This window comes from Camarhynchus parvulus, chromosome 28, assembly GCF_901933205.1.
Source record: "Camarhynchus parvulus chromosome 28, STF_HiC, whole genome shotgun sequence".
Classification (NCBI taxonomy): Eukaryota; Metazoa; Chordata; class Aves; order Passeriformes; family Thraupidae; genus Camarhynchus; species Camarhynchus parvulus.
The window spans coordinates 2,745,089-2,772,084 of NC_044598.1; the positions used below are offsets into that span (position 1 = coordinate 2,745,089).

Below are 26,996 nucleotides of genomic sequence, written 5' to 3' on the forward strand. Positions count from 1 at the left end.
AAACAGAAGCAGAAAAACTCAGCATGACCCCATCCCTCCCAGCAAGTTAAAAACCACAAACAAATCATCCCCACATGGTCAGTGCTGGTGGCTGCTGGGCAAGTCCTCCCTGGTGCCCTTCTCCCTGTGAGCACAGCTCCAGCATCATGGGCAGGGAAGGCAAAAGGGTCCTGTGGGGCAGCCCAGATGGCTGCAGGGTGAACCCTAAAAGGTGTTGAAAGCCAAGACAGCACTCACATGTTGTTCCCTCACTGAAGCAACCACTCACCACCCCCACAAGTGCCCCAAACTGCTCCTACCCTGTGGGGCTGAAGAGAAGCTGAACAGACCCAAATGAGGGGCAGCCAACACCAGGCCTTGTTGTCACTCCTCAGCCAGGCAGAGCCACCAGCACCTCAGTTTCTGTGGCTTTGTGAACACCCCAACACAGCTTCCCCTTCTCTACCTGCCCCCTGGAACTTTATAAAATAGGGGGTTTATATTTTCCTAAAAGACAGTGATGGGATTTCCTTTGCAACAGCAGAACAGTCTCCCTGCGAGGTAGAGAGTTCATTTCAGGGCTGACAGATCCTAAATTCAAACCAGTTTGTTCTAGTTGAGGTAAAATTCAGTAGTTTATAGTAAGTTTTGCAATGCCAGAGGGCCATCAAGATTCCTCATTGCCGGAGTCATCCTCGTCACCGTAACAGCTCTCTGCTTCCTCCTCCATCTCATCATCCTCATAATAGTCATCATAAAAGAGGTCTGAGCCCTCATCTGGGGCTGGAGTCTTGGTCTTCACACAGTACTCAGCCAGCGTGGTGGGGACCTTCACTCCATCCCGCTCAGCATCCACCTTGGTGCCCAGCACCTGCTTCCTGCAGGGTGAGAAATGGGAGGTGAGAACAGAGCTCTGCACCACAGCCCTCCAGAGCCCGTGTCCCACAGGATCCCAGTGTTGGGCAAGATGAAACAGGAAAGCCTTATAAATATGATTGTCTGGCAAAAGATTTTGAGAATATAGAAACTATAAGTGAGATTGAAATGCAAGCAAGCTTTGAGATCCTTTAGTTACTGAACAACTGGAAAACAATGGTGTGGCTGGCTGAAGGTAAAATCCCCTTTTGATGGAACAACACCCTCTGCTTGCAGACAGCTCCAAGGGTCAGAGCAGACCCTACAGCTTGGCAGAAGGGGCCCAAAGAGGAGTTTTTAGGATTTAAAATGTAACACAGTATGGTAATGTCATGATTCTTATAGGCTGTATGTAAATGCTATAGGATTTGTATCTTGTACTAGCTTGGTTAGTGAGAATCAGAATATTCAACACAGAAGAAGATCTATGGTATTGTAATGGGAACCTCACTCTCTTACCCTCTTATCCTCTCTCCCCCTCTCTTCTCTCAGCCTGCTCTGAGCTGTGGCTGGCAGCTCCCAGCAGGGCCCTGCACTTGGCCCTTTGCAATAAACCCCAAGTTCCACGACCTGGCTTCAGAGATCTCTGGTCTGCATCCATCCTGACCGTCCTACCCCCGACACTCCTACATCCCAGCACAGCCAGGGCTGCCAGGCCCGGGCTCAGCACACACCTGATGATGTCTGTGTACTCCTGGTCCTTCCCTTTGCTCTCCTTCCACTTGCGGTACATCACCGAGGCGTCCACGTTGGCTGGGGAAAACGTGTTGGGCTCATTCAGCAGCGAGATCACACTCAGCAGAATGGTTCTGGTGTGGGTAAACATGAGCAGGTCAGAGCTGAGGTGGCTCAGCAGCACCCCAGCAGTGCCAGCAGCCCAAAGCCTTGTGCTGTCCACAGCAAGAGAGGTCCCAGCAAAGGGGAGCAGGCTGGGCAGGGGACAGCAGCACATGGGCTGTTGGGCTTATACACTGTCAGAACTCAGTACATCCCTCCAGGTGTCCAGGGTTGCTGAGGACCCTGCCAGGGGGCTCAGAGACCCTGGCACACAGCCCAAAACACCTGGGGATTTGATTTTGACCCCTGAAGCAAGTTGCCAACTTTGTATGAGGACATGAAAGTCACACAGGTTTGAATAGTATAATAATAAAATAATCACAGGGTGAAAATGTAGATTTTAGGATTTTTGGTATGAGGGTTATGGGGACAAGATGGAGGAATCTGGGCATGTCTAGCCTTTCTTCTTCTTCTTCTTGTTCTCCATTTTCTGCTGTGATGTTGGCACTTTGGGATTGGTTTAGAGTAGAAGTGCACTGTCTAACATAGGTGATAGGTATTGGGAATTAAGTGTAAATATGTTATACGTAGTTTGTAGTATAAAAAGACAACACCACCTTGGGAGTGGTCAGAGTGCCTGTGGCTGCCCTGCTGAGCAGATCTCGGCTGGGCAGAAAGAAAATTTTATAGATAAGAATTAATAAACAACCTCAAGACCGAAAAGTGAAGAGTCCAGACTCGTTCTTCAGCCGTGAGGGCCAAAGCAGAGACATCCTGCACATCTCGGGGCAGCAATTATCAAACAGCAACCCAAGAATACACAAGCTCTGGCTGTTCTTCAGCCAATCCAACAGCCTGAGAGCCTTCAGCACCCCCCTAGCACCTCCTGTCCCCACTGTGCCACCCCCCCAGGCCTCACCGCACGTTCTGGGTGGGGTTCCAGCGCTCTGAGGGCAGCTCCCCGCTCTGCGGGTCATCCACGGGCGGGTGCAGGATGGAGATGCACACATCACCTGTCTGAAAGCACAAGAGAAACAGGATCCTCAGGAGCTGCTGCTGCCCCAGGATCTCCTCATTTGCCCTTCCCTCTGGCTGAAGCCAAGTGAGGCGACTGTCACAGACGTGTTTTATGAGAAATCCTTTCCTTAGGATTTTTCCTCCTGAGAAGCTGAGAGGCCTCAGGAACAAAATGTAAACAATGGTTATCTGCTGCTGTGGAATGCAACAGGTGGATCTGTGATTGGTCTCATGTGATTGTTTCTAATTAATGGCCAATCACAGCCCAGCTGTCCGGACTGTCTCGGTCAGTCACAAACCTTTGTTACCATTCCTTCATTTTCTATTCTTAGTTAGCTTTCTGATGAAACCCTTTCTTCTATTCTTTTAGTATAGTTTTAATATAATATATATCATAAAATAATAAATCAAGCCTTCTGAAACATGAAGTCAACATTCTCATCTCTTCCCTCATCCTAAGACCCCTGCAAACACCATCACAGGTGTCCCCAGCTGTCCCTTCAGTCCCATAGAGGGACACAAAAGTGGACAAGCACCCCATGACTGCCAGCTCTGCGCAGGTCAGGCTGCCCAATGCCCAGCAGGCTGTGCCCCTGGTGTGGGCCCCAGGGCCAGGCACATTGCTCACCCTGCAGTCACTCTTGGCACAGACACAATGTCCCCAAGCGTGGGAGCCACCAGCCCTGCAAAGCCTGGCTGACCTGGAACCTGCTCTGGGACAGCAAAGGGCTGTAGTGAGCTCATTAGTGATGTTCCCTGTGCCAGGCACTGTGTGTCCAGTGCCAAAGGCTGGCATTTGCATCCAGTGCCATCACAACAGAGGCACACGTGTCCACTGGCTGTCCAAGAGCCCCCTTGCTGTCCCAGGGGACCTACCTCGTAGATATTGGGGTGCCACATTTTGGTTAGGAACCTGAAGGCAGGAGGAGAGTAGGGGTAGTCGATGGGGAAGCGGAGACGAGCCTGTGAGGGAACAATAAGGAGATGTGAACACCAGCCTGTGAGAAGGAAGGGATGGAAACCACAGAGCCTCTGACAGCGATGGGAAAAAGGAATCTCTGCCAAGCCCAGCTGGGACAGAGCCTCTGCACCAGGCAGCTCTGTGGGCAGGACACAGGGACACGGGGGAGCCTCTCACCACACAGAGTGGGGTGAGCAAAGGGGCTGTGAGCAGCAGCAGCTCCTTGCCCCCCATCCTGCCCACACCCCTGTCCAGCAGGGCCCTCTGGTGCTAACCCAGTGCTCTCCAACGCAGAGGAACCAGGGGGAGCACCCAGCACAAACCCCACAGCAGCACACGGAGCCAGGCAGAGAGGCTGGGGCACCCCCAGACCACGGCTGTGCCACTGGAGGAAAGGCTGTTTACTCTTCAGAGCTCACAGGAAGGAAGCATCAGGTGTTTGGTGCTCTGATGAACACACCAAATCTAAAAATAGCCTGTCACTGCTGAGAAGAGACCCAGTCCAAACTGGCCGCAACGCACAGCTTGGGGGCTAAAAATAAAATCACATGAAGCTCAGGCTGCAGCCCAAGGCTCCAGCAGGGACACTCAGCCACCAGCAGCTCCTCCCACAGCTGCCAAACCCACAGGGCTGAGATTGGGCAGAGAGGGGCTCCCTGAGTGAAGCCTGAGGGGGCACAGGGACCTACAGCAACATCCCACAGTCCTCAGAGCTGCTGCCCCAACCCACCAGCACCAGGAATTCAAAAAGATGGAGGCAGCCTCTCCCTGTGTGGCTGCACAAATTCCCAGTGACTGATTCAGCTTTCAGCTCTTTCCAGGCCCTGGGAGCAAACTTCCAGATCAAGACTCAACACGACAACTCCCTGAACGCTTCTTGCTCCCTCAGTTCATGTAAAAGGAAATCCAGACACTGGGTTCTCTTGTACATGAACTGAGAAAAATCCATGGCACAGGACAGGGGGTGGGAAGAGGGAAAAGTGCAGTGGGGGCCGTGTTGTGTGTGTGGAGTGACACTCAGCCCCGTGCTGGGCTCTGGCCAAACAGCTGAACACGGCAGAATAATCCCCTTTGTTGTGTCAGAGGGGATCAGAACAAAACCAGCCGAGGCAAAGCGATGCCAAAGGGGGCTTGGACAGCAACAACCCCACCCTGTGTGTACAAACAGGCTGGGGAATGCTCGGCCTCTCTGCTCTCCTCTTATGCACAGTCTCACCAGCACCCTCAGCGCTGAGTTTGGAAGCTCTCAAGCACACAACAAGAGTATGAGTGGCTGAAAGGGTGAGAGTTCAGAGGGTTTTATGCCAAAATGCTGTGGGGAAAAAATCCCTTCACTTCAGTGAAGAGATGAAACGTGGCTCTGAAGCGTCAGGAAAACAAACAGAGCTAACCCTGGGTGAGTCACCCTGTGCATCCACACCCTGACAGCAACAGGATGAAAACACAACAGCTCCACGGAGGAGGGAGGATGAGAAAGAGGAAGAAAACAGCTACCCCAGGTTGCACAATACCTGGGAAGAGCACACACACATCCCGCCGAGGGGGGACTGCGCAGTCAGGCCGACAAACACCTTCCTCCACCCCAAACCCAGCAACAACACTCCCTCCCTAACCCAGCTCCCTGCTCCCACCCTGGGCTGTCTCTGGCTGCACTGGGGGGCCTTTTATCTCTTCCCTGGTCTGGTGACAATGCCTCTGACCCCCTCCAGCACAGAGAACCTCAGTGACCTGGAGCCCGCTGTCCAGGGGGGGCAGGGGGGTGGTTGAAGCCCCCCATAATGGGACCCTCGTTAGTTTGGCAGCAGCCACCTGCACACCATCTCCCTGCCAGGACCCCCCCGAAGCACCAGCGACCCCCAGGTGTCCAGTGAAAGACCCAACTCTCCCTCAACTCACCCCTAAGCCTGGGAGCAGCTCTGTCACGACCCCGACACCTCCCTTCACCCCTTCCGAATCTCCTTCCCAAAACACGCAGCACATCCCCGACACCGCCTGCTCTGCCTTCCCCGCCGCTCACCTTGAAGTATCCGCCCTCGTAGTGGGTGTCCGGGGGTCCGAAGATGGCCACGTCCCAGGTGTACAAGTCCCCTTCGTCCACCAGCCCGACCCGGAACCCCTCCACGGGCTCCTCCTGCAGCCCCTTGAGCTCCAGCAGCAGCGCTTTCTGCGAGCTGGGCACGGCGGGCCGCGCCATGCCGGTCTACCGGGGCTCTCGGCGGCACCGGGGCCACGCGGGGCACGGCGGGGGCTGGAGTCCCGGGAGGGGCGTGGCCACCGAGGGAAACGCCCCCTACGGGTGTCGCTGGCCAATCAGAGCGTGGGGCGGGGCAGGTGGTGGGCGGGGCGGCTCCGCCGGTGCTCCCAGTGGCGCTCCCGGTGGCACCGGCCCACCGAGCGAATGCAGAGATGGGCGGGCAGCCCCGCCGGTGCTCCCGGTGGCACCGGCCCACCGAGCGAACCCAGCGATGGGCAGGGCGGCTCCCCTGGTGCCCCCGGTGGCGCTCCCGGTGGCACCGGCCCACCGAGCGAGTCCAGCGATGGGTGGGCGCCCCAGGGCTCCCAGTGGCACCGACCCACCGAGCGAGTCCAGCGATGGGCGGGACGGCTCCCCCGGTGCTCCCGGTGTCACCGGCCCACCGATCGAACCCAGCGATGGGCGGGCGCTCCCCAGCACACAGAAGCCCGGGCAGCCTGCGGGTGTCACCGCTGTGTGACAATTCACAGCAGCAGAATCTGCTCAGCCTCCGGCATCCCCGGCTCGCAGCTCGCTGTGTGTCACATCCCGTCAGCTGTGCCTGCGTCAGGAGCCGCCAGCCGCAGCCTCACCCAGACCAGCCCCGCGTCCTGCCTGCAGGGAGCGGAACACCCGCCCCAACACAACATCTGAATCGAAATGGCCACAGAACTGGACCATTGTAGCCACGCTGGTCCAAGTGGCAGGTATTGGTGGTCACTGTGAAAGCTTCCACAGCTTGCACTCTGTCACATTTGAGGGACCTGAAGGTCATGTTGTCACCACAAATCCATTCCTAGCAGGAGCTGATATAGTTCTTTGGGGAAGAGACACTCTCTCCCAATGGGGTCTGAGAATAGAAACTGATTTTTAACAAAGGCTATAGATGGACATAACACTCTAAAACTCACATGGACATCCATTACACCCTTCTGGTCAGTCAACGGCCCTTAACAGAAGAGAAACTTGCTGTATTAGAGCAGTTAGTACAGGAACAGTTAAACAAAGGTCACCAAACTCCAACTACCAGCCTCTGGAACACTCCAGTTTTTGTAATTAAAAAGTCAAACATCCCGAGCCCGCGGGGATCCTCCCACCAGCTCTGCCACAGTCCTGCACCTGCTGCCAACACTAACCCCAGGGGTCTGCGCACTTCTGCTGCTCATTCTGGCACTTGGTGCTGCCAGGAGGTAAGAAAGTGGCCACTAAAAAATAATAAAAAAGCTTTAATGTCTTACAGCAAACCAGGAATTGAACAGTATAAATAATGATCAGACAAGTTTAAATAAATAACCACCAGCCTGACACGCAGCTGGTCTCAGGGGAAGGGGATGTGTCTCATCCAGAGCCTGCTGCACATCCCAAACCACCTCAGCCCTTCCCAGCTGCCCCTGTGCAGCCACAGCCCAGCCCCACACTTTGTTCCTTCTGGGTCACTTCACTGCCCAAGGCAGCTCCACGGGTCACAGCCTCCATGTGAGTCCTGGATAATCCCTGAGAGGGATCTCCCAACAGAGCTGGGACACGGAGCTGCTGGGCACCATCAGAGCAGGGCAGGGAGTGTAGAAACTGGGAATCTCTTGCTGGGCTCTCCAGTAGCTCCCTGTGCTCACTGTCCAGCTCAGAGAGGAGCCACAGCCAGCGCTGCTCCCACCCAGCATCACTCCACGGGCTTCACCTTGGCTATGAACAGCGCCGTGGCTTTCCTCAGGAACTCCTCCCTGCTCATGGAGGAGCCCAGCTTCCTCTCCTGCAGCGCCTGGTCCATGGCCAGTGCCAGCCTGTCGGGGCCCAGCCTGGAGCCCGCCTCCAGGTAGCGGCCGGGCCGCGGGCCGTGCCCGGCTCCCAGCGCGTCCTCCAGCGCCCGCAGCACCGCCTGGCACAGCCGGCTGTCCGCCGAGTCCCCGGCGCCCAGCACGGCGAACAGCGCGTCGGCTTTGGCCGCGAACTCCAGCAGCACGCAGCAGGTGAGGACGCCGTAGCGGAACACGTCGAACGGGACGGCCTCGTGGTCGCGGCAGCGGACGCGGCGCAGCAGCTCGGCCGCCGCCTCGGCCGGGGCCGCCCCGCGCTGGCAGATCCGCCTCAGCAGCTCGCTGTAGAGCCGCCCGTCCACGCCCGCCGCCCGCCGCCGTCCGCCGCAGCCCAGCACCTCGTAGGCCGCGCCGGCGTTGCTGTCGAAGGCCGTCCTGTCGCGACAGGGCACACACACACACAGAGGCGGCCTCGCCCCCCGTCCCCGCCGCCCCCCGCCGCCGCCGCTCGCCGCACCTGTGCGAGTGATGAGCCAGGCACACGTACCACAGCGCCCGGGCCAGGCGCTGCGGCGGCCCCGGGGGTTCCGCCGCCGCCTCCGCCAGCACCAGCCGCTCGAAGTACTCGGCCAGGAAGGACACGGGCTCGGCGGGCCGCGCCTCCAGCACCTTGAGCAGTGCCTCCCGCACCATGGCCGTGACGCCGGCTCGCAGCAGGAACTCCGCCGCGCTGCCCTCCGCCGCGCTGCCCTCCGTCGGTCCGCCGCCCCCCGGCGCTGCCCGCCCCGGTTCCGGCAGCCCGCTGCCCCCCGCCGGTACCGGGGCGGCGGCCGCTCGCCGCTTCTCGTACGCCGCCATCTTGGACCACACTTCCGCCCGGGCCGGAAGTTTTTGTGCCGCCATCTTGCAGGCTGGCAGCCAATCGGTGGGCAGGAAGGCGGTGAGAGAACGCCGCCATTGGGCGAGGCCGCGGCCGCCATCTTGAGTGTGGGCAAAGGAGCTGCGCTATTAACGAGGCTGGCGCCGCGGCCGCCATGTTTATTGCGGGCACGCCGCCGGTGCCCCGGGGCCGGTGACGGGCCGCGAGACCGGGCCCAAATTACACTTTGCTGAGGGCTGGAACGAAAACAGCTCTTTATTGGAGCACCGATCCCACCCGCGCGCCGAGCCCACGCTCCCCCCGGACCTTCTGTTGTGACAGACAAGCGGCCTTCGTGCTCCCGCCCGTGCGCTGGTACCGGGAGCTCCACGCACCGGACCCAGCCCGGAGATCGGTGCCAGCCCGCGGGGATCCAGTCCCAGTCCTCTGTCGCCTGTGCTCATTGTCCTTCCAAGCTTTGCCTCCCGCGGCAGCTGCTCCCCTCCTGCTCCTTCTTGCTGTCCAGGGGCCAGCGACAGCCGGGGGACAGCAGGGACACCCCGGAGGGCCGGGGCCGCCACCCGGCTGCTCCCACTCCCGGGACAGTGGCTACCGAGATCTGAACCGCTTCCACAGGCGTCGGGACACGGCTGCGGTCGCGATGAGCCCCAAGAGCGATCCCGCTGTGCCCATAGCGATGGCAGGGCTGGAGCTGAAGGAATCTGCGAACACACGGAGGTGTTATTGCATGGAAATGCTGAGGGGTGAGCGAGTCACAGAATAGTTCACAGAATAATTCACAGAATAGTTCACAGAATAGTTCACAGAAGAATTCACAGAATAATTCACAGAATTATTCACAGAATAATTCACAGAAAAATTCACAGAATTCACAGAATAGTTCACAGAAGAATCCACAGAATAATCCACAGAATAATCCACAGAATAATCCACAGAATCACTGGGTTGGAAGAGACCTTCAAGATCATCCAGTCCAACCCATGCCCCAACACCCCAACTAAACCATGGCACTCCAAGCCCCAAAACAAAGTGCAGCACAAACTGTGGGGTTTTCTGGTAACTGCCAATTTCTTGAGGTCCAGGAAGGTCTGGGGAAGCTTCCTGGACATCCCCCCCCCCCAGCCCCCAGCACCAACTGTGGCACGGACACGAGGGGCTGCAGCCCACCCCAGCGATGAGGGCAGGGGTCCGCAGACCAGCAGCACTCACCATCCAGCACCAGCACCTCCAGGCTGGCCACCTGGGCGCGGTGGCCGAGCAGGACGCACTGGTAGTGGCCCTGGTGCCAGGGCTCGGCGCTGTCCAGCCGCAGGGCGGAGCTGCTGCCCGCAGACTCCTCCCGGTACTGCCCGAGGGCTGCGGGGGTCCGGAGCCAGCCCACCGTGGCGTTCCCGGTGCACCGAGCGTGGCACTCGATGCGCAGAGCCCTGCCCCGCGTGCCGGTGGGAGGCAGCGACCAGATGTGCAGGCTGCAGGTTGGCATTGTCCCCAGAGGTGACCCTGTCGCCGTAGGGAGGGTGCTGGTGGCCACATCTGCCGTGTGGGTGGTTGCCGTGGGGTCCTGGGGCACAGAGGGCTCCGTGGAGGGAGGATTGGTGGCAGCAGCCAGATCCAGAGTGGTGCCAGCGTTGGGCTCCCGTGCTGTGGTGGGCTCACCTGTGGGGACACCTGGCCCTGCAGGGAGTGATGTGGTGGCCACGGTGGCTGTGCTGGGGCTCCCCGTGGAGGTGGCCACGGCTGGTGTCATCACAGCTGCAAACACAGCAGCCTTGGTCACAGGGGACCTCGCTGCAGCCCCAGAGCAAAGGGGCAGTGCCAGGAGGGACAGGGATGGAGATTCAGGAGTGGTGCAGCTGCTTGGCAGAGCTAGGAGGAGCACAGGGCACTGGGGGATGGCTCCAGGGGATGGGGGACATGCAGGTTGTGGTTCCCAGCCCCTCCTGGCACTCACCCTCAGCCCTTGCCACCAGAGATGCCACCCTGGTGAAGGTCTCCTGCCCGACGCGCAGCGTCACCTCGCACCTGAACTCCACCCCTTCTGCCACCTCTGTCCCCTTCACGGACAGGCTGGAAACGATGTTACACAGCTCCTCCTCATCAGCATCCTTGCAGTCAGGGTCTGTAAGGTTCTCCAGCACGTGGTGGCCCCGGTACCAGGTGAGGGCCAGCCCGGTGGGGGGATACAGGTGCGTGGCTGAGCAGGTCAGGTTGGCTGGGTGGCCTGGGTGCAGGGTGTGGGGAGCTGCCTCCAGCCTCAGCGTGTCTGGGAGGGCTGGAAAGGAGTCAAGGCAGGGTCAGGGGTGATTTTTAGCTCAGGAGGAAAGGGGCTGCCCTGGGGGTGCAGGGCTGTGCTGGGAGGAGGCAGTGAGGGATGGGCTGGGGAGTTGTGACCGTGTTCACAGGGGTCTTAGGATGAGGGAAGAGACGAGGATCTGACTCCATGTTTCAGAAGGCTTGATTTATTATTTTATGATATATATTACATTAAAACTATACTAAAAGAATAGAAGAAAGGATTTCATCAGAAGGCTAGCTAAGAATAGAATAGCAAAGAATGATAAAGGTTTGTGGTTCGGGCTCTGTCTGAGCTAGCTGGGCTGTGACTGGCCATTAATTACAAACATCTAACATGGGCTAATCAAAGATGCATCTGTTGCATTCCACAGCAGCAGATAACCATTGTTTACATTTTGTTCCCGAGGCCTCTCAGCTTCTCAGGAAGAAAAAATCTTAAAGAAAAGATTTTCCATAAAAGATGTCTGCGACAGGGAGTGCTTACCATAAACCTTCAGCGTGACACTTTTCTGGTAGTCCTGCCCGTGGCATTTGCCCTGGCAGATCTTCATGCCCTCCGTGGCCACCGTGGCGTGCCTGACGTGCAGGATGCTGTGGGTGGAGAAGGAGGAGATGGTCCCCAGGGCTGTGTCCAGCCCCCTCCACTCCACCTTGCCCCCTGCGCAGGCCAAGGAGCAGTTCAGCTCCGTCGAGCCCCCAAAGGGCACCACGGGCTCCCGCGGTGTCACCACCAGCCGCTCAGCGGGGCCACCTGGGCAGGAGGAAAGTGCAGGGTCAGGGGAGGGGACAGTCACCAGCGCCCGCGGCTCCCAGCGCCGGGACAGCAGCGATTTGGGGACGGCGTGGCTGTCACGGCTCGGGGACAGCGAGCTCCTGGGGCCGTAGGGTGAAGCAAGGAGAGCAGCACGATGGCTCGGGGTTTTAGGGTGGCTCTCGGCCCCATGGCACTCACCGCTGCAGCCCCACAGCGAGCCGAGGAGGAGAAGGAGGAAGAGGACGGGAGCCGGCTCCATCACCCACAGGGCAGCAGCAGCGCTGCTTTTCCCTTCTTTCATTCCTTCCCTCTTTGCAGGGAGCGGGTGCTGCTGGCCGGGGCTGTCTCCTTCTGGCCGCCGGCCCCAACCTCAGCCCTTCTTAAGCCCGGTAGGAACCGCCCCCACGAGCACCGGCCCCAGGATCTCCACAACTTCCCGCCCGAGGGGTATTTCCAGAGGGACGCTTCTGATTTTCTTCCAAGCTCGGCTTTTGCACGACACCCAGCCGAGGGCCAAGCTGGCAGCACCCCCAAACCCAGGAAAGTCCCTGTCCTGAAGGGACTGCAGGGGCCCCATCACTCCAGCAGGGAGCCCTGCACACGCACTTACAGCCCGAGATGTGGCTCAGATCCAGCTCTATCCCTGTTTTTTTTGCAGGGATCACTCCCCCAGCGGCTCTGGCAAACCAGCCTTTCCATGACCCCAAGATCTGCTGCGGGCTGTGGAAAGGGCCCTGTCCCAAAAGCAGAGCCAGGATCTGTGATCAGCCCTGTTAGTGAGCTGATTATTCCTGTTTATTCCTCAAACAGGGCATTTTCAGAGATGGAAGCAGGTGTTCCTCTGAGGGTTGGTCTTGTGGTACAAATGGAGAAAATGTCATCACAGAGAAGGTGTCCAACACCCTGGATTATCCAGCATCTGTCCTGGGTTCCTGCTGGGTCTGGCATCACTGGATCTGTCCCCGCTGGGTCTGGCATCACTCCCTCGTTCCTGCCCAGCTCCCCATGGAGGAGTGATGGTCAGTCCCATTGGTGAGCTGATTATTCCTGTTTATTCCTCAAACAGAGCATTTTCAGGGATGGAAGCAGGTGTTCCTCTGAGGGTTGGTCTTGTGGTACAGATGGAGAAAATGTCATCACAGAGAAGGTGTTGAACACCCTGCATTATCCAACCTCGAGGCTCTCAGCATCTGTCCTGGCTCCCTGCTGGGTCTGGCATCACTCCCTCATTCCTGCCCAGTTCCCCATGGAGGGATGAGCCCTGTTTTGCCCCATCCCACCCTGCCAGGCTGCAGCCCAGGCTGGGGAAGGTCCCAAAGGGCTGAGGGAGGGACATGCCCATCTCTGCACCCAGTGCCATCACAGGAGCTGGACATTTCCCAGCTGGGAACTGCTCTGAGAGGCAGCTCCATGCACTGGGCGTGCCATGCATCATTTTAGAAGGTCATGCCATTAATTCTCTCGAGGGTGCAGGAGGCCTCTGAGCAAGGAAAGTGCTCTGTAAACACTTCCCACCAAATGTGCTCACTCAGCCGAAGCAGGTGATTAATGGTGCTGGGCTTTTTGTTCCTTCCATCCTGTGTTAACAGAGCCACTTCCCGGGTTTTTCAGCAGCCTCCAGAGCCCCCCTGCCCAACCCTGGGACAAACCATGGCCAGGGCTGCTCCCACAATGGCAGGATCTTCCCAGAAATTTGTTTGGGAACCTTGAGGACACACACAAGTGGTGCCAGGGTTTCACTTGCCTCTCCCACAACGCTGATTGTGGCACTGGTGTGATGAGAAAACCCCTGAATCAGTTCTGAACGAGAGCTGAGCATTTAGGGAACCACCTCATCTTAAAAAGAAGCTTTTTCAGACTTTCCTGGACCTTAAGAAATTAGTATTTACAAGAACCCTGTGCTGCACTTTCTCTGTTTTGGGGCTTGGAGTGCCCAGAGCAGCCCCAGCCACCCACAGAGGGGGCAAGAGAGAAGAGAATGGAGTCAAAACCTGAAAACCCTCCAGTTCCAACAGCTCAGCCACAGAGCCAGGAGCAGATCAGGGGGACTTGGCAGAGCCCCCAGGGCAGCTCTTGCTCACTCTGAGTGGTGAACCCACCACAACCTCTGTTCCACCTCCTGCTTGGTGGAATTCAGACTTCCCCCAGCCCAGAGGAGCACAGGAACAGCACAGGGACAGCACCAGGTTGCGTGCACAGGGCAGAAGGAGCAAGATTACACACCAGGAGTGTTTTGCAGCCCACAGGAAGCCTTTGAAGGAGTGAAGGCAATGCTGCTTTTCCAGACTCAGGGGCCTGAACACCTTTCCTGGAGGCAGATTGTGCTTCCTCCCTCAGGGCAGGCGCGGGGATTTGTGCAGGGGAAAAATTTGTGCAGAGATATTGCTCAGGAAACAAAACAGCTCAGTCTGGAGACACAAAGCGCCAAGGGACCAGTGCTGGCTCCAGCACAGGATACCCCCAGAGCCCCTCAGGTTGGGGTCTGTCACCAGAAGGGACAAGGGACAAGGCTTTGCCACTGCCCCAGGAGCCACCACACCAGTGCAGGATGTTGTTGAAGAGTGATCAACACCTGCTCTCTGTTCTCCAGCCACCTCATGTGAGACAAGTCACAGGTTTTCTCTCAATTCAAGATGGAAACAATAAAACAAAAGCTAGTTCCAGTCTGGAGGAAATGCATACAGAAGCAACAGGCTCTGTAATGGCTCATTTTTCCAGGATACCATCCATCAAGCACCAGTTCCCATCCCAGAGCTGGCTTGCATGTGTTTATATATTTTTTTTTTATTATATTAGTCACTTAGGACCATCCTCAGCCGCCACAAAGAGTGTTTAAATGAGTCAGATAAGATCTAAATTAGACATGGCTGAAAAATTAAGACAATAGAGTCTGGGTTACTTAAACCAGTCCAGGAGGAGGCTGCAGTGGGGCAGGGAGCTGCTTCCCATCCTGGCCTGGGGCAGGGACTGGTAACCCTCACCGAGCTCTCCCAAACCTGTGCCACATCTTCACTTAATTCTCAAGTGGAATTTAAATTCCAGGCAGAAGCTGCCTGGTACCACTGGTGATAGAGAGGAATAAGGACAGAGACCTTTGACACAACAGGAAAGCAGCAGTTTAATAAATAATCCATCAGAGGGAGAGATTAGCCAGTTCCAAACACAACCTGAACCAAAATAAATACATTTTATCGTTAGCTTAAAAAAAAAAAGAGACACAAACACACGTGATGGTGAACTGTGAGAGAGCAGAGGTGGGGCCAAGTGCCCACGCTTTGAAGATACCACAGCTGTCAACAGCCTTTGGAATGCAGAAAAAGAATAAAAACAGGGAAGTAAAAAGTTCCTACTTAGCAAAATTAATGACAGAAGAGAAAGCAATGGTGTAACTCAGGTTTTTAATGCAACAAGATCAGCTGAAACTCACTTGACCTGCCAGGACTGCTGACAGGCAACTGAGATGATTTTTGCCTTGTGTTTGGGCATTGCTGTTACCATCCCAGATTTTTTAAGTCCCTGCAGACAAATCCTGGGAATCCCAACGTTAAACAGCCAGGCTCAGGCACTGCACAGCAGATCAAGCAGATTTTAAGAAAAGACTCCTTTTTAAAAAGTTGCGTTTTCATAGAAAGTAACAAGAATTGGCAAAAACTAGCTGAATGCTCCACACAGCCTTTCCAGCCTCCACGTGGGATGCTGCAGAAGCACCAGCCCTTCAGAACAAGTTGTTCTTCATCTGGCTCTGGTAACTTCAGCTCCAGCATTGCCTGGCCCAGCTCCTGCTCTGTCCCATCAAGGCAGAGCAGGAGGGAAGGGGAGGCACCGGGCCAAGGCCCCACCAAACCAGGTGAGAGGAACCCCAACAAGGTGGGAGGGGATCCCTGCTTGCTCCCTGCACCTTCAAAGAGCCCCTGCTGCCAGCTCTGCACACCAGCACAAGCCACTTTTCTGTTGGGGATGGCACCTGGAGAGGTCCTGCTGCTGCCTGGTGCTGTACCCCCCTCCATCCACCCACTGCCATATCCCCACTGGTGACCAGTGGGACCAAAACACTCCAGGCCCACCATGCACATGTCCAGAAGCATCACCAGAAGCTCAGGGGTGAGGGACATGAGCTGGGAGGGAAAATTCTGGACAGTTCTGGGGTCTGAGGGGAAGGAGAGGCTGAGAAGCCACAGGCAGCAGCAGTGGTGAGAGGGAATGGGACCAGAAACACATTGGTTTCAATAAACTATGCAATAAGGGAGAGGACTTTTAAAAATATATCTCTATATACTTTATATCATATAAATTATGCTCATCTTTTTGTAACGTGTCGCTGTATTGTACCCGTGAAGCTCTGAGGTAACAATTCCATATTTTTACTTCATCTGTGTGTGAGGGGAAATCCTACTTCAGCTCACTTTAACCTATATAAATCAACAGATTGCCAGGACTTGGGGAAAGCCCCGTCTAAAAAAGGCATTTTTGTGAGGAACAGAGGTGGGGGAACTGCTGCCTGGAAGTGCAAGTGACAGGATTTCCTTCAGGATAAAAGCTTGCCATGCACACACAGTACTGACCATCCCACTAATGTTTGGGAATTGGGAGTGTCACCACAAGGAGCTCATGGGAAGGGAAAAATGGAGTCATGGCAGGTCAAGGAAGTTTCTGCTGGCTCTGCTCCTCCCCAGACCTGCAGCCAGACCCATCTCAGCATCCCTCAGCGTCCCAGCTGCTCCTGGTTCTGAGCACAGGAGCTGCCAGATCAATGCAGAACAAACTGCCAACTCTTTTATTTAAATACCCACCTCTGATAACCAGATGGCATTTGCAGTCACTGCTGTGTGTCTGCAAAGGGCCAGCAGTGCCTCCCCTTTGGCTGCTCTCCCCTGGGTAACGTTCCTCAAACCCACAGAGAGGGGACCCCAGGCAGAGAACAGCCAAGGCAAGACTGGTTTGGCTGCTGCACCCTCAATTCCTTTCACAAAGGATTCCTGAAGTGTCCTTGGTTTGGTCCTTACTTCCCAGAACTGCTCAATGCCACCACTTCTTATTTACTCAAATCAGAACAATTTGTTTCCTGCCCTCTGCCACATTTCTATAAACAACCACACATTCCCTGTTTGCCTCAGCTCCTTTCACCACCTCCTGCTCTTTCTGAGCACAGCTGAGCCTGCAGCACAGGTTGCAGTTCCACTGTTCCACAAACAAAAGCAGGCTCAGAAATGCCACATGGCATCCAAACCCCTAAGTCCAAATCAACACAACCTTCACCATCAGAATCTATTGGGTTGAGAACAAACCAGCTCTGGACACTCTTTGGGTTTAGCATCAGATGGTAGGAGCCCAGGGGCAAACCAGCATGCTTTATACAATGCTCTAAAGGTAAACAGACATTTCTCTGACCTTTCTCCCAGGAAACCACTCATCTCCAAAGTGCTCAGCACAGCCAAGCTGTTTCTCCAACCTGCCAGAGAACTGTATCTCCTAAACAACCCTCACAGCTCCAGGAAAAGATTTCTGAAAATAAATTCTACCTACTGCCTGTGGAGGCAACAGGCAAATGCCACCTCAGAGTGACAAGAAAAAAGAAAAGCAAACAGAACCACAGCCATTGTGGCCATCCAAGTGTTTGTAATTCATGGAGTTGCCCTTCTCAGCTGCAACTTCTTCATTTTTATCCTCTTCATCAGAACATGAAGTCAGCAGATTTAGATTTTTTTGGTCTGAGTCTCACTTGGGGCAGAGAGGAAGCTCAGGGCTGCACCCCCTGCGCCTCACCCAGCCCCTGTCCCCTCAGGGTGCCACCACAGCCTGCAGGGCTGCCAGGGCCAGCAGCAGGAACGGCTCTGGCAGGGATGGGGCATGGAACAAATGCCAGATTTGATTCCAGGGGCAGCTCCCACCAAGCACAGCCCAGGCAGAGGGTTTGGCAGGGCACACAGGGGTCACTCACAAGGGCAGGTTTGCTTTCCAGAACTATCCCTCCAGTGGAGCAGTTCCCTATCTCCCCTTTCCATCAGCACCAGGTGATACAATTCCATTTTTGCACCAGCTGGGTGTATTTGGCTCGAAGGGAAACCTCATCCCTCCTCAGTAGCTGTTAGTGGCACAGTCTGTTACCTTGGATCCCTCTCCCCTTCCCTGAACTCCTGCTGAGTCCATCCTTGATGTGGAGTCGAGCCCCAGGCAGGTCCCCTGTCCCACCTCACACACTGCTGTCCTCCAGAAGGGGCTCCTTGCCATCAGACCCCCCAGCTGGTGGGCTGTGGGGGTGGGCCTGGGCCCCTGCACTGTGCTTCTTGTGGCTGCCTGACCTCAGGGCCAGGTTGTGTTCAGGAATGAACAGGGCCACCAGCAGCGACAGCAGCACGGAGCACGCCCCGAACAGGAAGGGTGGCCCAGGGATGATGCTGCTCTGGAGAGAGACAGAGAGAGAGACAGGAATGATTCAAGCATGAGGGCAAACACAGCCCAGAAAACAGAGTGAGAAGCTGAGCAGGTACCTCATCTGTAGGGTTGGCCATGTTGGGTTTGGAGGCCTTGCCCAACGTTTCCACCTCAGCCATTTCGTTCAGCTCCACGTGGAAGAGATAGAAGACAAAACCATAGAGTGCTGGCCCCAGGCCATTACACAGACCCCGAATTCCAGTGATCATCCCCTGCACCACACCTGGGGACAGAGGGAAGAAGGGGGAAATGCCTCCAGCTCTCCAAAGAAACTTGTTTTATTCGAGGATACATATTTAGAAACAAGATCAAGCACTTGGATCTGGCCTGATGTGCAGGGGAGGGTTGGCAGATGAGCAGCTCCACTCAGTGCCAGGTTCTAGAAAAATCAGTAATGCTGGGCTTGCTGCTTTGCAGACTGAAATAAGCATGAGCACATCAAGCAACAATTTCCAATTAACTAGAATTTAACTGAGGATTCAGAGATGTACTGTGAGGCTGGCAAAATGCAGCAGCCTCCTCTGCCTCAGAGGGACAACACCAAACACCCATTTTCATGACTTGGGAGTTTCCCATTAAAGCACCAGCCGTGGTCAAAGATAAGAGTGTGAATAGTGCTGTGAGCACAGCTGGCACAGATGTTCCTGCCAACCCCTCCCCTCCTTGTGCCAGCTCAGCACCTGCTGGGATGAACCCCCCATCAGATCTGTGTCACTGTCACATCTTCCAAAAAATCTCTTTGCCCAGGATTGTCTCCTGGGAAGCGGAGAAGCCTCAGAGAAAAATGAAAACAATAATTATCTGATTTGCTTCGCCTGTGTTTTGCTGCTTTGGAATGTGGTTTGGACATTGTTTACCAACATTGTTTTATTGGTTTCATGTGAATTGTTCCGACTTAATGACCAATCATGGTCAGGCTCTGTCAGGACTCTGGAAGGAGTAATGAGTTTTCATTAGTATCTTTTAGCCTTCTGTCTGTATCCTTTCTCTATTCTTTAGTATAGTTTTCGTTTAGTATTCTTAATATATTATATTAAGAATATATTATATTTTAATAGAATATATTAGATTCTAATATAATTATTATATTCTAATATATTATTATAGTCTAATATATCAATATATTATTATAGTCGAATATATTATATTCGAATATATTATATTCTAATATATTATATTCTTTATAGATCATAAAAATAAAAAAATTAACCTTCTAAGAACATGGAGTCAGATTCATCATTCCTCCCTTTGAGAGGGTCTCAGAAAATACTTAGCCTTCTGTCTGTATCCTTTCTCTATTCTTTAGTATAGTTTTAGTTTAGTATTCTTTATATATTATATTAAAATATAATGTATTATATTTTAATAGAATATACTCTATTCTAATTAATCATAATATTATAATAGTCTAATAGATTATTATATTCTGATATATTATTATATTCTGATATATTATATTCTGATATATTATAATATATGTTATTTTATAATATATATTTGTTTTATTTTTATTATTAGACTACTTTATATTATTTTATGATCTATAAAGAATATATTAGAATATTTTAAATATTCTAATATATTATATTCTTTATAGATCATAAAATAATAAATTAGCCTTCTAAGAACATGGAGTCAGATTCCTCATTCTTCCCTTCGACAGGGTCTCAGAAAACCCCCCAGATGTGTCCCCAGGCACTCACCCTGCTGATCAGGGTCTGTGCTCCTCGACACCATGGCACTGATGGCTGGGAAGGTGATGCTGGACATGGCAGCCACAGCTCCTGCTGCCCACATCATCCTGGAGAGGAGGAGGCAGCAGTGAGGAGCAGCCCTGTGCCCTCACCCTGTGCTGCTGCAGGGTGGGAGAGCTCACAGAGGGACAGAAATGTGGGCAAACCCTCACCAAGGCTGTGATCCAAAGCCATACCAGGCAAGCTGCAGGATCTGGAAGCCCAGGCCCAGGAGGATGGTGTTTTTATTCCCTATGGAGCGCATGAGAATTCCCAACACCACTGTCTGGAAAGAAAAACAGCTGTTTTCAAGGCAGGGGCAAAGAAAGAGGGCAACAATCAGGAGACAAGAGGACAGGAACCTGAAGGACTTTGATGATCCTTATGGGTCCCTTCCAATTGAAGATCTTTGTTTCAAAAGTCTGTGTGGCCACAGGAATTGACAACTCTGAACTCAGAAATTTTGGACATTCTTACAGCAGACTGCTCAAGCCAACACAGAAATTGCTTCTCACCTGAGCCAGTATAGAGAGAATTCCAACTACACCAATAAAGGCTGCTACAGTCTCTGAGGAAAAACCAATGACCTGTGAAAACATCAAAGAGGGATTTCAGGCAGATTTGTACCAAGAGCCCCTCCATCAATGTCACTCATGTTTACTGAACTTGCTTCTCAGGGACCTTAACAGCCACTGCCTTTGGGCTGCCACAGGAATCAAACAGAAGATTTTCCTCTGGCTGAAAAAACGGTTTTAAATCACTGAGCTGCCCTTGCAGTGCCTGAAGGTGTCACAGCCAGGATGGCCAGGCAGACACCAGCAAGGAGCCAAGCTAGGCTTGCCCCAGGCAATGCTTAGAGCAGCCAGCAGGCTCACACTTTCTTCAGGAGAGCTGGAAAAAATCACTATTTCTTACAATTTCACTATTTCTTACAATTATTGGCCAAGAAAAGCCACCTTGGGACAGGTGACACAAGTCTGACTGTATTTATAGGGCAGGATTTCCTGCACCCAGAGCTTTGAGAGACTGACCTGTCTCAGGTAGAGGAAGAAGCTGGAGTACTGGCCGGCCTCAGGAAGGTAGGAGAGAAAGACTGTGATGCAGATGAGCAGCACTGTGGAGTCCTGACCCACCTTCCTCAAGGACTGCAGGGAAAGGGGTGGGGAATGAGAAAACATGTTTTAAAATTTGACTTTATATCACTGAAAAATCCCCAGGTACAAAAACAACCAAACCAAGGGCTTAACAGCTTACAAATCAGCAGGATTAAAACAAACATTAAGCATTACCAGCACATAGGAAAACAGCTGGATTTTCTACAAATTTTCTACAAATTTTCTACAAATCCATTTCCCACAGAGCAGCAGGCTGTGAGCAGCACTGTGGAGTCCTGACCCACCTTCCTCAAGGACTGCAGGGAAAGGGGTGGGGAACGAGAAAAAATGTTTTAAAATTTGACTTTATATCACCAAAAAACAGGTACAAAGACAGCCAAACCAAGGGCTTAACACCTTAAAAATCAGGATAAAGCAAACATTAAGCATTACCAGCACATAGGAAAAGAGTAGAGTTGGATTTTATACAAATTTTATAAAAATTTTTGAGAAATCCATTTCCCACACGGCAGCAGGCTCACTCACAGCGAATGGGTCAGCTTGTTCCCAGGAGATTGGGGCTCCCCAGGAGACTGGACGCATCTCCTCAGGCAGTGACTCGGGCACAGCCAGCAGGATGAAGCCAATATCCAGCAAAGCAACCCCTGAAGCCAGCACAACCACCAAGGTGTCACCATAGGCTTGGGACAGGTACGCGCCGATGGCCGGGCTGGTGACCAGGCTGGCAGCAAACGTGGCTGACACCTGCAAACATAAAAATTCTCTGCAGCCTCTTCTTCCTACAGCTCATTTCCTCCTCCTCACTGACCCAGGGAACTCTTTTTGGCATCTTTGATGGAGAGCCCATTTCCTCCTCCCCAGTGATCCAGGGAATTCCTTCTGGCATCTTTGATGGAGAGATAAATAAGAATTCACAGATGAAAGATTCTCTTGGTGCACCTGGGCTAAATTCTAGCAAAAGGGAATCAGAGCTGTCCTAGGAATGCCTGGATGGTGCTGTAAAGCTAAAGGAAGGGCAGGATCACACCAAGCATCACAGGCTGCCCTTCTCTGGTGTGGAAAAGGGAAGGGCCAGGCTGGTTTAGACACAGCCAGCACTCAGTGGGCAGAGATCAGCCTCTCCCTCAGAGCTAAATCCCAAACAGAAGGACAGGGAGTCTGTGTGATCAGTCAATAAATCTCCCACCCTAATTTTATATCTCTCCTACCTGCAAAGACCCAAATATTTCTTTAAGAGCCAGGCCAGTGACTCAGCTCCTTACCAGGCCGTACGCCGTGCTGCGCTCATGCTCCTGTGTGATATCAGCAACGTAGGCAAAAATCACAGAAAAGGTGACAGCAAACACTCCAGACATGGAAATGACAGCAAAGTACCACCTGAAAGAGCCCAAGGCACAGTTAGAGAGCAGCCACACCACAGCCCACAGCTGCTGAAGCAGAGCCTCTCCCTTGTTTTGCCTCCAGTCTGTTCCAGTGCACCAGAACAAGAACATGAAGTCTTGGTCTGGACAGCCCTGAAGTTTCATCACTTATTTTCACTAATAGAAATAATGCACTGAGCTGAGGAACAAGCACAGGGGACAGAGCAACCCTTTATTCCCAACTGAACCCTCCAGAACCAGACAAATCAGTCTCTAGGCTGAGCATCCTTCTCCATTCTTGAGATGGATGAGACTCTTCCATCTCACCCTGAAAGGAGCAGCTGTAAACTGTCCTCCTTCAGCCTCTTCCTTCAGCCCCTACTCAGAACCCTGGGGCTGCACTGAGAGTGAACTCACCAGGGGCTGATCTTCATCAGGGGAATTGGTGCACACGTGAAGAAGACGGTGAGAAGGAGGAAGGATTTCCTGCCCCAGACATCAGAGAGAGCACCAATCAGTGGGGCACTTAGGAAAGAGAGCAGACCCTGGGATGGACAGACAGACCAGAGGACAGAGAAACCCCTCAGTGAGAGCTTTCAACAACATCAGGAGGAGACAACCCATTCCTGATTGCTCCAATGCTGTTACAACAGAGCAGTTTAATAAACTCCCCGAAAACAAATCCTGAGCCCTCCTGCTCCCTCAGAGCTCTGCTCTGGGCACCCAGGCAGCCCTGCCAGGACCTGGAGAGCTGCTGGCACAGCTCCAGCATGGCAACAGCTGCTGCACTTCTGGGGAAAGCTTTCTCTTGTACATGGAGACAGGACAGACACAATGAGAAGCCAGAGCCATTAAGCACAAACAAAATTATTCAAAGCCTTTCCACATCTCTCAAGCCTGAGGCAGGCAGGGCAGAGCCTTTCAGTGCTGGGGCTGTTTTCCAAGATCCTCTTGCCAGAGACAGCCAAGAATTGTCTGTGTTGCTTAATTCCCCAGTCAGAACTCAGGAATATTCCCTGTTCACAGGGAATATTCACTCAGGAATATTCCCTGTTCACAACTGTTGCCTGCAATTCTGCTCCAGTGCAAGAAGCTCCCCAGTCCCACAGCACATCCCTGCCTGGAGGTCAATGAGACCACTTGGTTTCAATTTCTATCCCAAATAAATTTAGATGTCACTGATTTGTCATTCTGTTATACTGCAGAGGATGGGCACAGGGCTGATCTCATGCTGGTGAGATTATTTCCAGCTGAAACACTCAGCTGTTGTAACTCCACATTGTCACTCCTGCTCAGTAAAATCAGCTGTCCCATGTCTGTGTGCTCCCTTTTGCATCTGGTTTGCCAGAACTCCCTCAAAGTGGCCAAATATTGGCTGACACCAGCAAATTATAGAGACAATAATGGTTTGTTCTTCTTGCACCCATGGCAGATTTAAAGGAAATCCTGGGAGGAATATTCCTTACCTTGACTCCATGAATCAGACCATTCATCAGGAATGTGTGCTGAGGAAAAGTCTGGTGTAAGACCTGGAAGGGAAAACAAACAAAAACCAAATGAAAAAGTCAGAGCTAGCAAATTCTGCAAAATTTCTGTGAGCATCTGCCAGCCAGAGGACTGGAAAGGCACAAACCAGGGAAAAGGGGAAATATCCTGCCAACAATGCCTCCATGTGAGGAGCTCTGCCTGCCTTTTCCAGTATGGGAAACCACTGCCTTTAAATGCCTTTAACCATCAAAATAAATGTCTTAAACACTTTCCAGGTCTATAAATCACTCCAGCAGGCTCAGAGAGCCTTTCCCCATCCCCTGAATCCCCTCTGGTTTTACTTTATGTCCCCACATCCCTTCTCTGTGGGTCCCTTTGTGCTGTATGTTTGATTTTATATTTTATATTAAAATATAAACAATATATATATTTTAAAATTAATATAAATATAATTCTAAATATAATATAAAATGTTTAAGAATTATATCTATAAATCTATTCTATACTTATATAAATATATATTTTATATATTTACATAAAAATTATAAATATAATTTCAAACATATTATATTATATATATTTATATTATAATTCTATTACAATATACATAAATTATATATATACAATATAAATTATAATGTATATTATATATTTATATTTTAATAGAGATGTTTTCATAAAAATGATATAAAAATATATTAATATATAAAAATTATATCTAAATATATTATATATAAAAATATAAATTCTATTTTAATGTATTATATATTGATATTTCAATATAGCTATTTTAATATAATATTAGTTATATTTTTAATATAGATAAAGATAATATTTATACTTAATATAGATATTTAAATATAAATTTATGGACTAATATATCTAAATGTATTTTTTGCATAACCCAACCCTCCTTTTCCACAGTTTCCCAAGGAAAGGTCGTGCTAAAACCTTAATCCTCAGGAGAGCTGCCACGGACACACACTCACCGTCAGCATTGGCGTGGTCAGCAGCCCCCAGGCAAAGAACTCCAGGAAAATCACAACCACAGCGTGGTACACACTGGGCTCCCCGATCCCCTGGCGCTGCAAAACACAGCAAAATCAAAAAAAAAAACCTTTCAGAGAAAGCTCACACAGCTGGGGGATGTGGTGGTGTTCTCAGGGGTCCCAGGATGAGGGAAGAGATGAGAATCCTGACTCTATGTTGCAGAAGGCTGATTTATTATTTTAGGATATGTATTATATTAAAATGATATATTAAAAATATACTAAAAGAATAGGAGAAAAGATTTCATAAGAAAGGATTTCATCCTTTCATCATCTTTGAAAGTATTAGAATGATAATAAAATCTTGTGACTGATCAGAGTCCGAGACAGCTGGGCTGTGATTGGCCATTAATTAGAAACAACCACATGAGACCAACCACAGATGCACCTGTTGCATTCCACAGCAGCAGACAATCATTGTTTACAGGTCGGTTTTGAGGCCTCCCGGCTTCTCAGCAGAAAAAATCCTAAGGAAAGGGTTTTTCATAGAATGTGTCTGTGACAGAGGGATCCCGGACACGAGCGGAGGCAGCGAGAGACGCTGCTCTGAAAGGTTTTTTCGGTTCACAGCCAGCCTAAGGTGTTCAATCCACCCCCAGCCGGTCGGTGCGGGGTTCCCTGCCCGGTTCCGCTCCGCTTTTGCTGCCCAGGAACCGGAGAGCCCGGGGGAAGCGGCGCAGAACCGGCAGGTGCAGCGCCCATCACGGCATCCTCAGCATCCGCAGCAGCGGCGCCGGTCTGAGGAGCGCGGCCCACCGGGGCCAGCCCGCATCGGGTACCGGCACCGCCCGCGCTCCCGTTAGCGCCGGTGCCCGCCATCCCCCCGCCATCCCCCGGCAGCCCCGCGCTCACGCCGGCCCCGTCCCGGATCACGATCTTCTTGGCCAGCAGGACGCTGCGGTTGAGCCGCTTCTTCTTCTTCTTCTCGCCGGTCATGGCGCCGCCGGGCCGCTGCCGCTCACCGGCCGCCGCGGCTGCCCCATCCTCCCCGTGGCGGGCCGGGCCGAACCGGAGCGGGCCGCGCTGCGCAGAGGCCGAGCCCGGGCCCGGCACCGGGCGGGGAGCGCCGGGCCCGGCGCTGAGGGCGAGCGTGCGGAGCGGAGGGGGCGAGCCCGCCCGCTGGCCCCGCCCCCGCACCGGGAACAGGCACTTCCGCCGCGCCGCTCCTCGTATCTCATTGGCTGTTCCGCCTCTTGGTCATCGCCGTGCTGGTCTGTGATTGGCTGAACTGGCCGAGGGGGCGGGTATCTGTCGGTGTTTGGGCGGGGCCGTGACGTCACGGCCCGGCGGTGGCACCGGGAACGGGCGGCGGCACCGGCAGCGACCCAGGGCCCCCGGGCGCCTTTGGGAGCGGCTGCTGCTCCGTCACGGGCACCGCTCCCGCCTGGGACAGGCAGGTTCAACAGGGACACGCGGCCGCCCCGGGGCTGGCGGCACCGGCAAGGCCGCGTCTGTTCTGGGGCGGCTCTCTCGGTACCGAGCTGCTGGCTCTGAACTCAGCACCGGCATCCCGGGGTGGTGACAGCCAAGCGCCTCCCTAGGACGATCCCGTCCCATCTTGTCCCATCCCATGGATCCCATCCCATGGATCCCATCCCATGGATCCCATCCTATCCCATCCCATGGATCCCATCCCATGGATCCCATCCCATCCCATGGATCCCATCCCATCCCATCCCATCCCCCGAGCCCGGTGCCTCAGGGCTTGGGGCACATCCTAATTAACCCTTCACGAGCCGGGAAGTGGTGCTGATTACTGTGGCGGGAGGTCAGAGGACGTTAATTGGGCACATTTAGATAAGATTTATCCTCGCCAGGGCCCCTCTGCTTCACCTAGCCAGCTTGACGGGTCTCACCGTGGGACAGCGAGAGGCTCTCGGGGCTCCTGCCCGCCCAGGGAACGCCAGAGGCTGTGATCCAGCCTTTATCCACAGAGCTTTTCCTTTAAGTAATGATAAACCCGAGGGAAAGTCGCCTCAGGTAACTCCACCTGAAAGATAAAAGTAATCCCCCGATTTGCCGGGGTTTCTGTGGGTGTGGAGAGCAGCTCCATCGCCCCAGGGCTGCTGCACCGTGCCCAGCTCTGCTGTGCTGTCTTGGTTTGGAAAGACAGGAGTCTGCTGAGGAAGGCAGGAGCCTCCCCTGAAATGGAGAATGTGAACCCTCCCCACCCCTCCGAATTGCTATAATTTTAAATTAAGGGGCTCTCAGGCAAAAATATGGGAGCAGGAAATAACAGTTCTTTAATAGGGA

The 26,996-nt window shown here is 53.1% G+C and overlaps 4 protein-coding genes across 5 annotated transcripts; all 4 read right to left on the reverse strand.

Annotated features, from left to right (window-relative positions):
- On the reverse strand, nt 1-5,911 carry CDC34 (cell division cycle 34). The gene is made up of 5 exons (XM_030966571.1): nt 5,667-5,911; nt 3,565-3,651; nt 2,591-2,688; nt 1,569-1,703; nt 1-857 (listed from the first exon to the last, which is right to left on the reverse strand). The coding sequence occupies exons 1-5, from the start codon at nt 5,841-5,843 to the stop codon at nt 647-649; spliced, it is 708 nt and encodes a 235-aa protein (XP_030822431.1). The 5' UTR covers nt 5,844-5,911; the 3' UTR covers nt 1-646.
- Nucleotides 5,912-7,487: 1,576 nt separating this feature from the next.
- On the reverse strand, nt 7,488-8,494 carry TPGS1 (tubulin polyglutamylase complex subunit 1). Its single transcript, XM_030966570.1, has 2 exons — nt 8,154-8,494; nt 7,488-8,071 (listed from the first exon to the last, which is right to left on the reverse strand). Exons 1-2 carry the CDS (start codon nt 8,492-8,494, stop codon nt 7,543-7,545), a joined length of 870 nt encoding a protein of 289 aa, XP_030822430.1. The 3' UTR covers nt 7,488-7,542.
- A 259-nt stretch (nt 8,495-8,753) lies between these two features.
- MADCAM1 (mucosal vascular addressin cell adhesion molecule 1) lies at nt 8,754-11,901 on the reverse strand. The gene is made up of 5 exons (XM_030966568.1): nt 11,764-11,901; nt 11,296-11,562; nt 10,468-10,788; nt 9,726-10,268; nt 8,754-9,217 (listed from the first exon to the last, which is right to left on the reverse strand). The coding sequence occupies exons 1-5, from the start codon at nt 11,864-11,866 to the stop codon at nt 9,105-9,107; spliced, it is 1,347 nt and encodes a 448-aa protein (XP_030822428.1). The 5' UTR covers nt 11,867-11,901; the 3' UTR covers nt 8,754-9,104.
- A 2,757-nt stretch (nt 11,902-14,658) lies between these two features.
- LOC115914189 (hippocampus abundant transcript 1 protein-like) lies at nt 14,659-25,856 on the reverse strand. 2 transcript variants are annotated; one of them, XM_030966565.1, is made up of 12 exons: nt 25,596-25,856; nt 24,684-24,779; nt 23,673-23,735; nt 22,624-22,751; nt 22,108-22,222; nt 21,371-21,589; nt 20,762-20,875; nt 20,246-20,317; nt 19,904-20,016; nt 19,701-19,798; nt 18,054-18,220; nt 14,659-17,965 (listed from the first exon to the last, which is right to left on the reverse strand). In XM_030966565.1, exons 1-12 carry the CDS (start codon nt 25,677-25,679, stop codon nt 17,756-17,758), a joined length of 1,479 nt encoding a protein of 492 aa, XP_030822425.1. In that variant the 5' UTR covers nt 25,680-25,856; the 3' UTR covers nt 14,659-17,755. The 2 variants fall into 2 exon arrangements, with proteins under 2 accessions (XP_030822425.1, XP_030822426.1); XM_030966566.1 differs by lacking the exon at nt 20,246-20,317.
- Between the last annotated feature and the right edge of the window lie 1,140 nt (nt 25,857-26,996).